We start from the raw sequence: 15,365 nt of genomic DNA, 5'->3' as shown, positions 1-15,365 counted from the left end.
TTGGTCTGTTAGGGTACTGTTGGCATACGAAGGCCATTTTTCGTAGTTACAATTGTCGTTTTATTCGTATATGGGTACATTTGTCAGTGTCTGTATATTTTATAGTACAAATGGTAACTTATTCCAACTTTGTTCTTTCTATCATAAAAATATTACAATAACACTCTTTCTATACATAGGAGAAAACTTCTCAAAAAAATTCTTATATTTTTCTCTCAAGATGACTTCTCACTTATTTAATGCTTATTGTTATCTAATGAAATTACTAATTTATATTAAATTTCTTCTCACCTTAACCATACAACAATAATTGATGGATAATGCGTACTAGTTTCGATTGCTAATTTTCAATGGCTTATAACTATGAGAATTTTTCTCCTTTCATTTTGTTTGACTTTATTTCCTTAATTTTTATAATTTTTTTTCCATAAAAAATTAACTTTATTATTTTTACGAATAAATTACCATATGTACTCATAAAAGATACATACGCTGACAAATATACCCATCAAATAAGAAAACGACTATTGTACCCATAAAAAATGGGTTTCGTATGACAGAAATACCCAAATCCTTAAAAACTATCATCTTCTCTCACTCACTCACTCACTCTCTCTCTTTCTCTCTAAATCTTCTTCCAACATCTTCTTTCAACTCTTCGGTGAGTATCCTGCCGACAATCCCCTCCCTTTCTCATTCCTTCTTTTTCCCTACCCTTTCATTCAGTTCCTACTTCCTTTAGATCTTGTCAATCTTCTCACCACCCGCTTAATCACTAAGTAGCTTCCAGCAACTGACAAACTTGCATACTTTATTAATCGAGAAGTGCCCTAAGTTGGAGAAGAGATGCAAGACAAACACAGGAAGATTGGCCATAAATTGCTCACATCCCTCACATTCATTTCATTCCATTGTAGCGGGAACAGAGACTTGCATTTTGTGGTAAATTCAATTCACTTCAGTTCCTTTATTCCTTTCTTTATTGCTGCTCAAGTTGTGTTTTTTCAATTTATTTCTGTCGGACAATTTCACGCTGTCGCTGTGCTAGACTTTTTGGTGAGATTTGTGGTCTGTTTGAGGGGCTTTTGTTGAATGGTGGTGGTGATGAAGGTTCGGTTCCTAATGTTGCTACTATGGTCACAATGGTTCCTGTGGTGGCTACAATGGGTGAAGTAAATTTGGAAATGCTGCTTTATGGTTTGACTTTGAAATTGGAGTTTTGAAATTGGGACACTCACTGGAGAGTTGGAAGAAGAGAGAGAGATGGTAGCAGTGGTGGAGAGAAGGGCAATTAGGGATTTTTTAATAATTTTTTAGGGTTTGGATATTTCTGTCACATGAAACCCATTTTTTATGAGTACAATGGTTGTTTTCTTATTTAATGGGTACATTTGTCAACGTTTATATCTTTTATGCGTACATATGGTAATTTATTCTTATTTTTACAATCTCCCACTTTAAGTTAGTTTTGGTAAATTTTCAAAAAATTCTTGTTGCTCATATATTCGATAGGCCATATGAAGATCTACACCATTCAAATTTTTCAGTGTTAATTGGTTTTGTCATGACATCTGCTAGGTTATCCTTAGTGTGAATCTTCTGCATATCAGCACTTCCTTCTTCTACTACTTTCCGAACAAACTGATATTGTACTCCAATGTGTTTTGTTCTTGAATGAAATGTAGGATTCCTTGCAATGTACAAGGCACTCTGACTATCACAATATACAGAAATCTTCTGTTGTTTGTGTCCGAGTTCTTCTATCAATCTTTGGATTCAATAGCTTCCTTGCATGCTTGTGTAGCTGCCATATATCCAGCTTCTGTAGTAGATAAAGTTACAACAGTATGTAATTTAGATAGTCAGCTCACAGTTCATCCTGCAAGTGTAAACACATAGTATGTAGTAGATTCTCGTTTATCAAGATCACCTTCAAAGTCTGAATCGACATATCCATTGACAATGAATTCTGATCCTCCAAAATATAATGCAATATTCGAGGTCCCTTTGATGTATCTAAAGATCATCTTAACAACATTCCAATGCTCTTTATCTGAATCTGCCATAAATCGACTTACCACCGCAACTGCTTGAGTAATATCTGGCCTTATTCAAATCATGGGATACATAAGGCTTTCTACCACTGATGCATATGGTACTCGAGACATTTTCATCCTCTCTGCTTCACTACTAGGGCACATACTTAAGGATAATTTAAAATTAATAGGAAGTAAGGTTGAAATTGGCTTATATTATTGCATATTTAAGCATTACAAGATCTTCTTCAAATAATTCTTTTGCGATAGCCAAATCTTCCTATCCCTTTTGTCTCGGTGGATTTGCATCCCTAAAATCTTGTTTGCTGGTCCCAAGTCTTTCATATCAAACTCTCTAGCCAACTGTGCCTTCAATTCTTGGTTTTGATCTTTGTTGGAACCTACCACCGTGTCATCCACATACAACAGCAGAATGATGAAATCATTATCACCAAACCTCTTGTAATAGGTACAATGATCTGAACTAAGTCTGTTGTATCCAAGGCTAATAATGAAAGAATCAAATCTCTTGCACCAACACATTGCGCTTGCTTTAAACCGTACAGAGATTTAGTTAACCTGCAAACCAAGGTTTCTTTTCCTTGTTCTTCAAAACCTTCTAGTTGGAGCATATATATCACTTCTTCAAGTTCTCCATGAAGAAAAGCAGTCTTTACGTCTAATTTCTCGAGATGAAAATCAAATACAGCACACATAGTCAAAATTACTCTAATAGTAGTTAGTCTTGCCACTGGAGAAAATATTTCATTGAAGTCAACACCTTCTTTCGGAGCATATCCCTTGACAGCCAATCTTGTACAATATCGTTCCACCTGATCATTACTATCTCGTTTGATCTTATAAATCCATTTGTTACCAATGGCTTTCCGACCTGCTGGAAGTTCAACAAGTTTCTAGGTATGGTTCCTTTGTAATGCCTCAATTTCTTCTTGCATTGCTGTTATCCACATAGAAGCGCCTGGATTGCGCATAGCCTCCATAAAAGTTATTGGTTCTTCGTCTTCTGTTAGAAGACAATATGCATCATGGCTTGTCAAAACATAATTTGAGTGCCACGATGATTTTTGTCTTTGTCGAGTGGATCGATAAACTTCTATGTCATTGGCCTCTGCTTCTTGTTCTTCGTGCTCTAGTTTTGCTTTAGAAAAATCATCTTCTCTGCATTTCTCATTTATTTGTACAGTGGCTATCTCTTTAACAGTGCTGTCATTTTCTTGTTCTGCAAATATCACATCTCTGCTAAACTACCTTGCGGGTAGTGGGATCCCACAGGCGATACCCCTTAACTCCATCAGCACATCCAAGAATATACATTTCTTAGACTTTGGGCCTAGTTTTTGTTCTTTCTTGAGAATTGTGCATCACGTACACAGGACAACCAAATATATGTAAAGAAGAATAATTAAGTGACTTACCTTGCTACATCTCTATTGGTGTCTTTAACCCAATTGCAGTTGATGGTGACCGATTTATCACGTAACAGGCAGTTTTAATAGCTTCGGTCCAAAAAGACTTGGCTAAACCTACAGTTTGCAACATAGCTCATGTTCTTTTTAGGAGAGTCCTATTCATTTGATCTGCTACACCATTTTGCTGAGATGTATATGCAACTGTGAATTGCCATTGAATACCTGCTTGATTGCAAAATATTTGAAAATCACCACCGACATATTCTCCTCTATTATTTGTCCTTAAACACTTGATCTTCTTTCCAGATTCAAGTTCTAACTTTGCTTTGAACTCTTTGAACACCGCAAATACGTCTGACTTCTTCTTGATTGGATACACCCATAGCCTCCTGGAATAATCATCAATATATGATACAAGATATTTTGCTCCTCCTAGGGTCTCTGGTGACTCTCATATATCAGAATGAATCAATTCCAATATGTGCTTACTCCGAGCAGTTGATCTTCCAAACGTCAATCATGTTGCCTGTTTATAACACAATACTTACAAAACAGTAAGTTTACCGATTTAAGCCCAGGAATGAGATTGTGTTTCACAAGAATCTTTAAGCATCGTTCTGACATGTGACCCAGTTTGCGATGTCATGTCATCGTCATTTCTTCTTGGCTTACTGAAGCAATTGATGCCTCTGCCTCTTGCAAAGTATCTCCCACAAGCATGTATAGATTGGCTGCAATCTTTTCTACTTTTATTACTACAAGAGCTCTTTTAACAACTTTTAAGATCCCACCTTCAATATGGGTCTTGCAACCAAGTTCATCCAATTGCCCAATCAACAACAAATTCTTCTTCAAGCCTTTCACGTGTCTTATCCTTTGAAGTAAACAAATAGAACCATCAAACATTTTTATTTTGACAGTACCCCTTCCAACAATTTCTAAGGCATGATCATTTTTCATAAACACAGATCCTCCCAAGACAGGTTCATATGTACAAAACCAATCAAAATGAGAAGTCATGTGCCAGGTTGCTCCTGAATCAACAATCCAAACATTAATGAGCTGTTTGCTGCCTTTAGAACCAATTGTTGCTTCGCCATACAGGATTTCTCCTTCATTAGAGGTACTCGCAACACATCGTTGAGAACTTGATCATTCTGGAACCTTCTGTATACTCTTCTTATTCCAACAATCTTTCTTGAAGTGTCCTCTCTTACCACTATTGTAGTATTTAACCTGCTTTTTACTTTGTGATTTTGGTCTACTTTGACTCCCATTGGAACCACGATCCATTGATCACCCTCTTCCCTCTGCTTGTTTTGAGCTTTTTAATCTATCTTCTTTATTCTTGTGCCTAAATTCTTCTTCAAGAACCGCAGCAGCCATGTCATCAAAAGAAAGATAATCAGTCAAAACATTATTAGTTAAGTTAATGATAAGTTGATCATATGAATCTAGTAAACTTTGAAGTAAGTGCTCTGCACGTTCGTTTTCTGCTATGGTATATTCCAACGATGAGAGTTGGAAAAATAGCGTATTTAGATTATTGATGTGATCCGTTGGCGATGTGGACTCACTCATTCGAAAAGTATAAAGTCTTCTCTTCGAGAATATCTTGTTGTGAAGTGACTTGACTTCATATAATTTGGTGAGAGCATCCCAAATTTTTTTTGCTGTCTTTTTTTCTGCCACACTTGATAAAACTGAATCAGCTAGTGCCAAGTGAGTTTGCAACAACATTGTTGTTCATCTCCTTCCATTTTTCATCTGTAATTCCAGTAGGTCTACCTTCAATTGCTGCCACGCAATTCTTTTTTTCTCATAATGGCTTTATCTTCAATTTCCATACGAAAAAATTACTCCCACTAAATTTTAGAATTTCATACTTTGCTGTCATTTTTTTACGCGGTAACTAGCAGCGGAAGAAAAAAAAATCAATCAGCAACCTTTGGTTCTGATACAATTGTTAGGTACCAGACAAATAACACAGCAAAATATAGAGATGAAAAATTAGAAATTTGCATAAAATATGGAAACAACTGAATAACTTTCTTTGAGAATTACAACTTCTCTCAATCACAAGGAGATTACAATAACACTCTCTCTTAGCGAAAGGAAAATTTACCTTTCTCTATAAAAAAATCTCTAAAAAAATTCTTATATTTTTCTCTTAGGATAATTTTTCACTTGTTTAATACTTATTGTTATCTAATGGAATTATTTATTTATATTAAAATTCTTCTCACTTTAACCACACAACAATAATTGATGAATAATGCATATTACTTTTCATCGTTAATTTTTAATAACTTATAAGTAGGAGAATTTTCCTCCTTTCATTTTGTTTAAATTTGTTTTCCTTAATCTTTATAATTTTTTTATAAAAAATTAGCTTTATTATTTTTACAACAATTAGTCAATGATTAAGTTTTTATTTTTCAAGCTTTTACATAGTATTAATTAGTCATTGAACATGGTATTTTGGTAGATAAATTGTAAACAATGATGATTGATTTTGAATTCCTTAACTAGTGTATATCATATCACATTCATAACAAGTTACATGTTAAATTACATCAGTCAAATCATCATTTTCCCATTACATTAGCAAAGTCATAGTAAGCACGTACGGATTGGTAACAGATCCAAACCTGGTATATGCAGAGCGCTTCAATCTATGATAATGGTTTTGCAGCTTGGATGATTCTACTAGTATACATTTTAGATGGCCAACAAAATGCGTTAACCTAATACAAGCACATACAAAACAATAAACATAAATAACAAAAATGACAGCTCATAAATACATACCTGTGACTCTTAGGCGGTGATGAGTATTGAGTAGTGTGCATTCAATTTTCAATTTTTCATTCACCTTTTTGCTTTCTCAAATTTCCAAACATAGCAAGGCAGAACAGTACAGTACTACTGTAATGTGTTATTATGTCATGCCTCACAGATTATGATTTATGATTAGAGAAGTATTAAAAGACCAATAATTTTTGTGATTAGTAGTTATTAAATAATTATTAATAATATTTTTAATAATATAAAATTTTATCTAATAATATAAAATTACTTTTTTTTATAATTATATATTCGCTAAAATTTAATAAAATTATTGCTGTTAAATTTTTTCTTATGATTATTATTTAACACATAAACACTAAAGACCACAGTGGCCGCGCCCAACACGTGAAATCAAAATATAAAGTATAAACATTTGAATTAAGACACCGCCAAAATAGGGTACCCACTCAATTATCCGCCACGTGTCCTCATTCCAAACCCTATAACCCCGTTCACTCCCTCTTCCTTCAAACTCAAACTTCAATTCAAACCTCTCTCTCTCTCTCTCTCTCTCTCTCTTCAATGGCGTCTTCAATGAAGCCATCTTCAAGGTACAGCACCTACGATTCTCGCTCCTCAACTTCCTCGCACTTTTCCGACCCTTCTTCATCTTCCGACTTCACCACCAAACCCCACTCTTCATCTCGCGCGCTCGTGAATGCCACCAAGAAGGTGGATCCGAGCTTAACCACAATGGTGAAGAAGCTCATCATGCAGAAGAAGCCCAAGTCCACCAACCACCAACCCAAACTAATTGTTCCCTCCGATTTGATAGCACAACAACTGAAGAAAGACGCAAAGAAGGCTACAGGGCTGTCGTCGCTGCAGAAGAAGCTCTTCGGCGGGAAGCCACGGTCGTCGGAGGTGAAGGCGCTCACGGAGGTCAAGGGGAACACCAGGACACTGGCAATGGTGCTAAGAAGCGAGAGGGAACTTCTCACCATGAATAAGGAGCAGGAAGGGGAGATTTCTCAGCTCAAGATCTTGCTCGATGAGAAGAACAAAGAAGTAAGTCTTTAATAAGTGTTTGATTTCCAATTATAGGAAATGAAATAGTGATTTTGTTTGAATTAAGTTAGGGTTATGAATTTGCAGGTGGAGAAGCTGAAGGATTTGTGCTTAAAGCAAAGAGAAGAGATAAAGTCATTGAAGAGTGCAATACTGTTCCCTGATACAACGAATTCTGAGCTTCAGGAACTTGTAGAGAAGCAAAGCTCAGAGCTGAAGCAGGCTAAGATGGTCATTCCAACTCTACAGCAGCAGGTCACTTCTCTCACTGGTCAGCTTCAAACCCTTGCCGAGGATCTTGCAGAGGTATAACTATTTCAACAAATCTATCATCTTTGTTGCTTCTTCATTTGTTTGTAACTCTGTATTTGATGTGATTGAAGGTTAAGGCCGATAAGTATTCAGCAAAAACAAGCTTCCAGGGCTATGCAAGTTCTCCAAGAACACCCACACATGCCCGTGAAGACTCTTGTAACTCTTGGGTAAGCAAAATTGAGTTCATGTCTTTGAATAAGAAAAATTGGACTGAGATGTGACAACTTTAATATTCCCATGATAAGCTTAACTAAGCTCGAACTTTATACAATGCTATGATGCATCATGCATTAAGATAATCTATCATCATGGATCTTGATATACCTTTAAATCAGTTACTTTATCATACACCAAATTTCACTCGTCCTACTGTAAGATTAATGGGAACTGTCAATATTTCTTGGGCAATTATATCGAGCTGACAAGTGTTTTGGTTCATCTGGCTCAACACTTAATGCAGGATTTCAGCTCTGATGACCAATCAGATGACTTATTACTTAAGGATCTAAATCCATGCTTAACACCAGTCAATACCAAGTCAAGATCAAGGGTAACTCGCACACCCTCTCTAGTGATATGTTGAAAAAATGTAGTTTTAAAATAGAAATACATAGACACTGAGATAGAGATAGAGCAAAAACATTTGATAAATTTTGGTGCAAGACAGGTATTTACTAAATGAGGCCTTTGACTTTGAGACAATTTTCTCATCAAATTAACTTTTATACAGGATTCTGAGGTTATGGGGTCCGGCTCAGGCTCTCTACCTGATGAAAGCTTATCTGTATCTGAGGAGGATGTTAATGTTAAAGTATATCCTGAGATTGATTTCAGCTCTTTTGACAGAAAGTTCTCCAAGAGTTCTGATTGTTGCCACAACTCCACCAAGAAAAGCGTGGCAACAACAATCAAGTTTATAGGTCGAAGATCTGATGAGAGCAAAGTAGCCTATGGAGGTAGAGTGAACCACAGATTTGCATAAATAAAACAATCTCAAATGTTTTGTTAGAGATTTCTTATCTCTTCTTCACTGTCACCATCTTCCAGTTTTGTTATTACACATGTCTGTTTCAGATATTGGACATTGTCTCTTTAAACATGAAGAGTAAATTATTGCTAGTTGTATATGGTCAAACATCACAGAGAATAAGGTAACGAGATTACCATGAAACTCAATACAAATATTACCAAAATACCCGTCACTGAACCAAAGATATTTGGGTTTATAGGATAATAAAGTAATTTATTCTTAGCAAGATTCTTTTACATAATTTTAGTACTGCATCCACACATGTAAGAATCAAATGTTGCTATGAATTATGACTTCACTACACCAAGTTAGCTTGTTGGGCACAGGCCTTAAATAAAAACAGGGCATTTTAACAGAACTAGAAACTCACTATTTATTCATTATCATATCAAAGCAGTTCTGAATTCACTCTGGATCAACATTCAGCTGATCTAAGGTGGACTCTAATATAACATTTCTTTTAGAAACCTGTTGGATGTTTTATAAACTACACAGACTACAGTAGTAAACGTTCACAACCCTCGGCTTGATGCGGTCCTAATGATCACAAACAGAGCTGCAAACAAACAAATTCTAATAAATTGGACAGACATTTTAATTTATTAAATTTTGAGAGGGAAGGAAAGGGAGCAATAGCTTACATGAACCGATGAGGATGGAGAGAAGGAAACCAATCAAGATGTGGCGAATTGGATAAGGAAAGAATCCTTTCTTGTTTTCGGAACATCTCTTTGCAATGTTCCTTTCAAACCTTGCAACCTTCCTGTCTGCTACGCGCCTTGAAGTAGTCTGTGATATGATATCCCAAGAATTGAAGTAACCAATAAGTACATACATACCATACCCACTATAATCTAATTCAGAAACATGATATCTTTAACAATAAACATGTCCAATCTTGCCATGTACAAATACGATGTTACAAAGTACAAACACCAAAACTCCAAAAGGATGAGATTTTTAGGAGAAAAAAAAATTAAAGTGTTTTCTTCATAGGCATGTTGTTTATACTTGATCCATTATATTATAAGTCTGTCTACTCGACTTCATTTGCCTTCATTCTAAACTTGTTACGAACGATCATAATAACCATTATTTTCGAGTTAACGACCAACGATCATAACATCAATTCTATTCATCAATTCTATACCTATAAAAAAACAACTATTTCTATATCTCGAGAAAAAACTCACATGATAAGTTTCATAAGTTCTATTTCATGTGTCTAACATTCTATATTCATAGAATTCTTATATCTCCCCTAAACACTTACCAGAAAGTACCACCCACAGTGTTTTTTGGTGTTTAAGTTATACTCACCCCCATAAAAAAAAAACACATATTACAACAACTCAAGGAACGAACTATATCTCGAAAGTTCATCCCACAAGAATAATACTATTTTCGATTTCGAAAAATATTATTTATAAACCAAACACTCTTCACATCCGTATAAAAACCTATAAAAATGGCGTATTTATTTATTTTTAATTAAAAAAACAAAGAGAACTGGTATATGATTATTAAGAGGGTATACGAGTCACCAAAAAAATTAAGAGGGTATACGTAGCGCGATTGATCTATTTTTTAGCATGCTGTAAATATAGGATTTTTTGCGGCTTTTATATGTCTTTTTTGCACAAAAATAATTCTAACAGAGAAAACCACTTAGAATTAAAAAAAAAAAGAGACTATGTAATATTTTTTTGAAGGAAAGAAAAGAAAAGAGACTACAAAGTTTCATCATTTTCAAATTCAAATGCTATTAACTGGCTTGAAAAATCTATCTTCACTGCCATCCTAGAATCAGCTCAGCAGAGCAAAAAAATATGGAATCAAAAATTAAAAAAAATGCAGGAAAAAAAACAATTATTTTCTATTGAAAAATACACAGAAAAATGATCAAGTGAGATAAAACAATGGCATTCAAATGAGAAATTGAGAATCAACAAAAAAAAAAACACCTCCATATTAGTTACACACAGCAGCATTAAAACAACAAATAATGATCAGAAACAAATAGAAAATAGGACAAAAGTAAGTGAAAATCTTTACCATTAGTAGGGCAGAGTAGATAGCCAAAGAACTCTTTGGAGAGAAGAATGCAATGTTCTAAGATCAAACAAAAGCAGCTTACTATAGTTCGGCTTTGTTCCCTAATAAAACAATAATGTGTGATGTAACCACTGAGCAGCCCAACAAAATCCCTAGTTTCACCTATAAATAAATTGAAAAAACAAATGAGGTGAAGATGAATGATGAATTGAGAGGAGGGTGTTATTGTTTTTGGAATCTTATGTTATATGTCAACACCTAAAGATGCCTCGTGTGAGTTGCCAACCTACCCACCTCCTCAATTTCTGCCTTATGACAATATATACTTTCTTTCTTTTTGTATTTATTTTCAATGGAAAATTATGCGTTTGGAAGGTAAATGACATGAACAAATTAAATGGCCTTTAGTATTACATTAATCTCTTAAAATAAAACGGTTTATATGTATATCTCGTTTTTATATTCATGTAGATTCAATTTATATTTTTTTAATATAAATTGAGTTCATTTTAGTATGTATATATTGTATCAGTAATAAATCAAATCAGTTTGATTCAATTTATTATTTATATAAATTATTAATATTTATTATTTATAAAATATAAATGTCAATAAAAAATATTTTTATTTAGATTCAAATAAAATATTAAAAAAATTAAAATAAAAAAAATAAAAATTTAATTTTTGTATTTTACTTTAAATTTTAAAGAATTTGTATTTTTATAAATTTATGAATTTAAAATAGAATAATAAATAATTTTTAAAAATTCATTAAAAAATCATCTTTTGACTCATTAGCATTTAAAGAATAATTAAGATTTTGATATTAAAAAAGTTAATATAAAGTATAACTTTTTAAAGTAGCATAAAGATTACACTTGAATTTTTTTTAAGATAAGAAATAACAAATAGTTATACAATATAAAATAATAAATTATATTTATACAATATGTAATTAAAATTTTAATTATTTCTCAAATTATAAGTAATAAATATCAATAATTTATACAAATAGTAAATCAAATCAATTTAATTGTTTTCGATTTAGTATATATATGTTATAACAGTAGTAAATCGATTATTCAATTTAATTGATTTGATTTTTTTTAGTGACTAATTGATTCGATTTATATAATGTTATCTAGATTATTTTTTATTAGTTTAATATTGATGGTAATTAATTATAATAGGAATACGGGAGAGGATCTATTTCTCATAAGATTAATCACAAAATATATTTTTTGTTGAGAGAGAGAAAAATTGGTTCTTCTCATTTTAAAAATTTTAAATGAATGAAAATAAAAAACTGAAAAAAAATATTTTATAATTAATCTTATGTGCTCTTTATGTGCTCCTATTATAATTAATTATCATCAACATTAATAATAAGAAAAATAATCTTTGTAATATATAGAATCATTTAAAATATACTTATAACAAAAACTAAAATAATTAAAATAATATATAAAATCTCTATGAGACAAACTCTTAGTTTTATTCAATTTGATTTATCATTCTTTCTTTTTTAAGATTTTTCTTCGTTTTTCGAATATGCACCGCTGGATAAATACCTTAGTATATTATTTTAAAAATTCCCCACTTTTTATTATACTATCCTGTGTTTGGACATATTTGTATTTCATTTTTCAATAATTAATAAAATATAACATATTTAAAAAAAAAACAAAAACTAAAATAAAACATTGACATAATTTTAAAATTAAAATAATTATTAATGTATTTGACCTAAATAAATATATAGGTAATACTGTAATAGGTTTTATTTACTTATATATATTAATAAAATGAATTCATAAGGTTACGTGGAAACTTTATCTCTAACAGATACGTTGTAATCTAAAATTAAATGCAAATCGGGTTATTGCTATAAAAAAAACAAATGTGTTAAAGAACATTAAATAACCACAATTAATTAAAATAGTTATTACAAACATTACCATAAAAAAAAGTTATAAAATTAATAAATTATAGAAAAACAATTAAAAGAAAACACTTGTTTGAAAATGAAAAAAAATAACATAATAACTTGTAGCCAGCTTGATTTGGTCAAATTTTTTTGGTAGATATATAATAACTTCATGTTTGATAAATAAAAAAAATCAAATGTCTTTGATAAATAAAATAGCATGTTTTTTTAATTTTGAAAATTTAAAAGTATTTTAAAAATACCTATAAAAATATCTTTAAAAATTAACTTTTGTCTTTTAAAGTTAAAAAATTAAATATATTTTTGGAAGATGTTCATGTATGTCAATATATTTGTTTAGAATATGATATTTTAACTTTTATAATCATTAAAATTTATATTAAATAATAAAATAATAGATGTGGTCAAAATTTAATGAATAAAAAAAAGAATTTCTGAAGCGTCAAGGTTAATGTACTCTTTTAAATTTAACAAAATTTCTGCGCTGTCAAGATCAATATATTTTACTATACATATCACAATTTCATTCTAATTCAAAATTACCAAATAAAAACAAATAGAAAATAGGACAAAAAGTAAGTGAAAATCTTTACCATTAGTAGGGCAAAGTAGATAGCCAAACAAGATGTAACCACAGTTTCACACTGAGCAGCCCAACAACATCCCTAGTTTCAATTATAAATTTATAAATAAATAAGTAAATTGAAAAAACTGAATTCAGAGAAGGGTGTTATTGTTTTTGGAATCTTAAGTTATATGTCAACGCCTAAAGATGACTCGTGTGAGTTGCCAATCTACCCATCTCCTCAATTTCTCTCATATGGACAGTATCTATACTATCTTTCTTTTTGAGAGAATTTATTTTCTATCAACTAATCTCATCCTTTACTATTTATATCAGGAATTTTGTTGTCTTTTCTTTTTATAATATTTTTTTAGTATTTCTTCATACATGTTATTATTTTTTATATAATTTTTATTATTTTTATTCATATTATTTTTTATTATTTTTTTTCTTTTATAAATTTTTTTTACTTTGTATTGTGATTTAATTAATCTTATTAGAAAGACTAAATTAAATAAAAAATTAACATAAAAATAATATTAAAATTATAAAAAATATTAGAATTTATTTAAATATTTAATATAAAATAATAATTTAAATTTATTTTTTAAATAATTTTTTATCTAAAAATAATTTTGAGTATTATAAAATTTGACGTAAACTACTCAAAGAGTGTAACGATTTACAATCCGCGAAACCTCTCTCGTAATTTCTATGGATTTATAAAAATTGTATATGCAATATTCAAAAATTATAATACGGTAATTTTAGTTCCCAATTAATTTATTTGGGTAACTTATCCTTTATTATATATATTATAACAAAATTACAATAAGTAATTGGTGATTAATCTTTTTTATGTATGATCAAATTTATTTATATTAATATAATAAAAAAATTATAAAATATTAAGTACATATATCTATATATAATAAGTAATTGATGATTACTTTTTTTTATGTATAATTAACATAATTAAATAGATAAATAACAAAAACAAATTAAATAACCTCTATATTACACCAATCTCTTAAAACAAAACAATTTATATAGATATTTTATTTGTATATATTACGTAGATTTAATTTATACTTTTTTGGATGTAAATCAAATGTTGTATCAGTAATAAATCAAATTAGTTTAATTTGATTTACTACTTATACAAATTATTGATATTTATTATTTTTAAAATATAAATATTAATAAAAAAATACTCCTATTTGAATTAAATAAAATATCAAAAAAATTAAAACAAATAAGAATAAAAATTTAACTTTTATATTTTAGTTTAAATTCTAGAAAATCTATATTTTTATATATTTATGATTTTAAAATAGAACAATAAAGAATTTTTAAAAATTCATTAAAAATCATCATTTAATTCATTAGCAACTAAAGAATTATTACCAGAATTTTAATGTTAAAAAAGTTAATATAAAGTATAACCTTTTAAGGTGACATAGAAGTTAAAACTTAAAACTTAAATTTATTCAAATTTCAGAAGTAACAGATAGTTATATAATATAAAATAATCAACTATATTTATACAATATATAACTAGAATTTTAATTATTTCTCAAATTATAAGTAATAAATGTCAATAATCTACAAATAGTAAATCGAATCAAATTGATTTAATTTATTATATATGTGCTGTTTAGTAATAAATCGAATCAATTAGCATGTATATATTGTTTAAGTAGTAAATCGAATTAACTAAATTTAATTTACTACTAATATACATCATATATTAATTCGATTCACATTAAAACAGTATAAATTGAATCTATTTTTTTTTTATTTATATAGAAAGAATGTTTAAAACAAAAATCAAAATAAAGTATATATTAACATAATTTAAGGTTAAAATGATTTATTAATATGATTATTTTAATTAAATAAATAAATAAATATCTTGCATTTTACTTATTAATAAAATGAATTCATACTTTTAATGGTTAAGTGAAAATTTTATTTCTAACCGTTGTTATCCAAAATTAAATGCAAATCGAGTTATCGCTATAAAAAAAAAAGCAAATGTGTTAAAAGAACATTAAATAACCACAATTAAATAAAATAGTAATTTTTAATTAAATATTTATTTGATCTAGCAAATTTGTCTCTTCTA

The 15,365-nt window shown here is 30.0% G+C and overlaps 1 protein-coding gene and 1 long non-coding RNA gene across 2 annotated transcripts; one reads left to right on the top strand and one right to left on the bottom strand.

Annotated features, from left to right (window-relative positions):
* Nucleotides 1-6,805: 6,805 nt before the first annotated feature.
* Nucleotides 6,806-8,891, top strand: LOC130973535 (uncharacterized). Its single transcript, XM_057898117.1, has 5 exons — nt 6,806-7,324; nt 7,412-7,630; nt 7,708-7,806; nt 8,100-8,189; nt 8,370-8,891. The coding sequence occupies exons 1-5, from the start codon at nt 6,839-6,841 to the stop codon at nt 8,619-8,621; spliced, it is 1,146 nt and encodes a 381-aa protein (XP_057754100.1). The 5' UTR covers nt 6,806-6,838; the 3' UTR covers nt 8,622-8,891.
* On the bottom strand, nt 8,843-11,000 carry LOC130973536 (uncharacterized). The gene is made up of 3 exons (XR_009084172.1): nt 10,725-11,000; nt 9,311-9,458; nt 8,843-9,225 (listed from the first exon to the last, which is right to left on the bottom strand). It is a non-coding gene; the product is annotated as an uncharacterized LOC130973536 (long non-coding RNA).
* Nucleotides 11,001-15,365: the final 4,365 nt, after the last annotated feature.

This window comes from Arachis stenosperma, chromosome 4, assembly GCF_014773155.1.
Source record: "Arachis stenosperma cultivar V10309 chromosome 4, arast.V10309.gnm1.PFL2, whole genome shotgun sequence".
Classification (NCBI taxonomy): domain Eukaryota; kingdom Viridiplantae; phylum Streptophyta; class Magnoliopsida; order Fabales; family Fabaceae; genus Arachis; species Arachis stenosperma.
The sequence above is the reverse complement of the archived record's forward strand: the minus strand, read 5'-3'. Positions and strand labels throughout refer to the sequence as shown.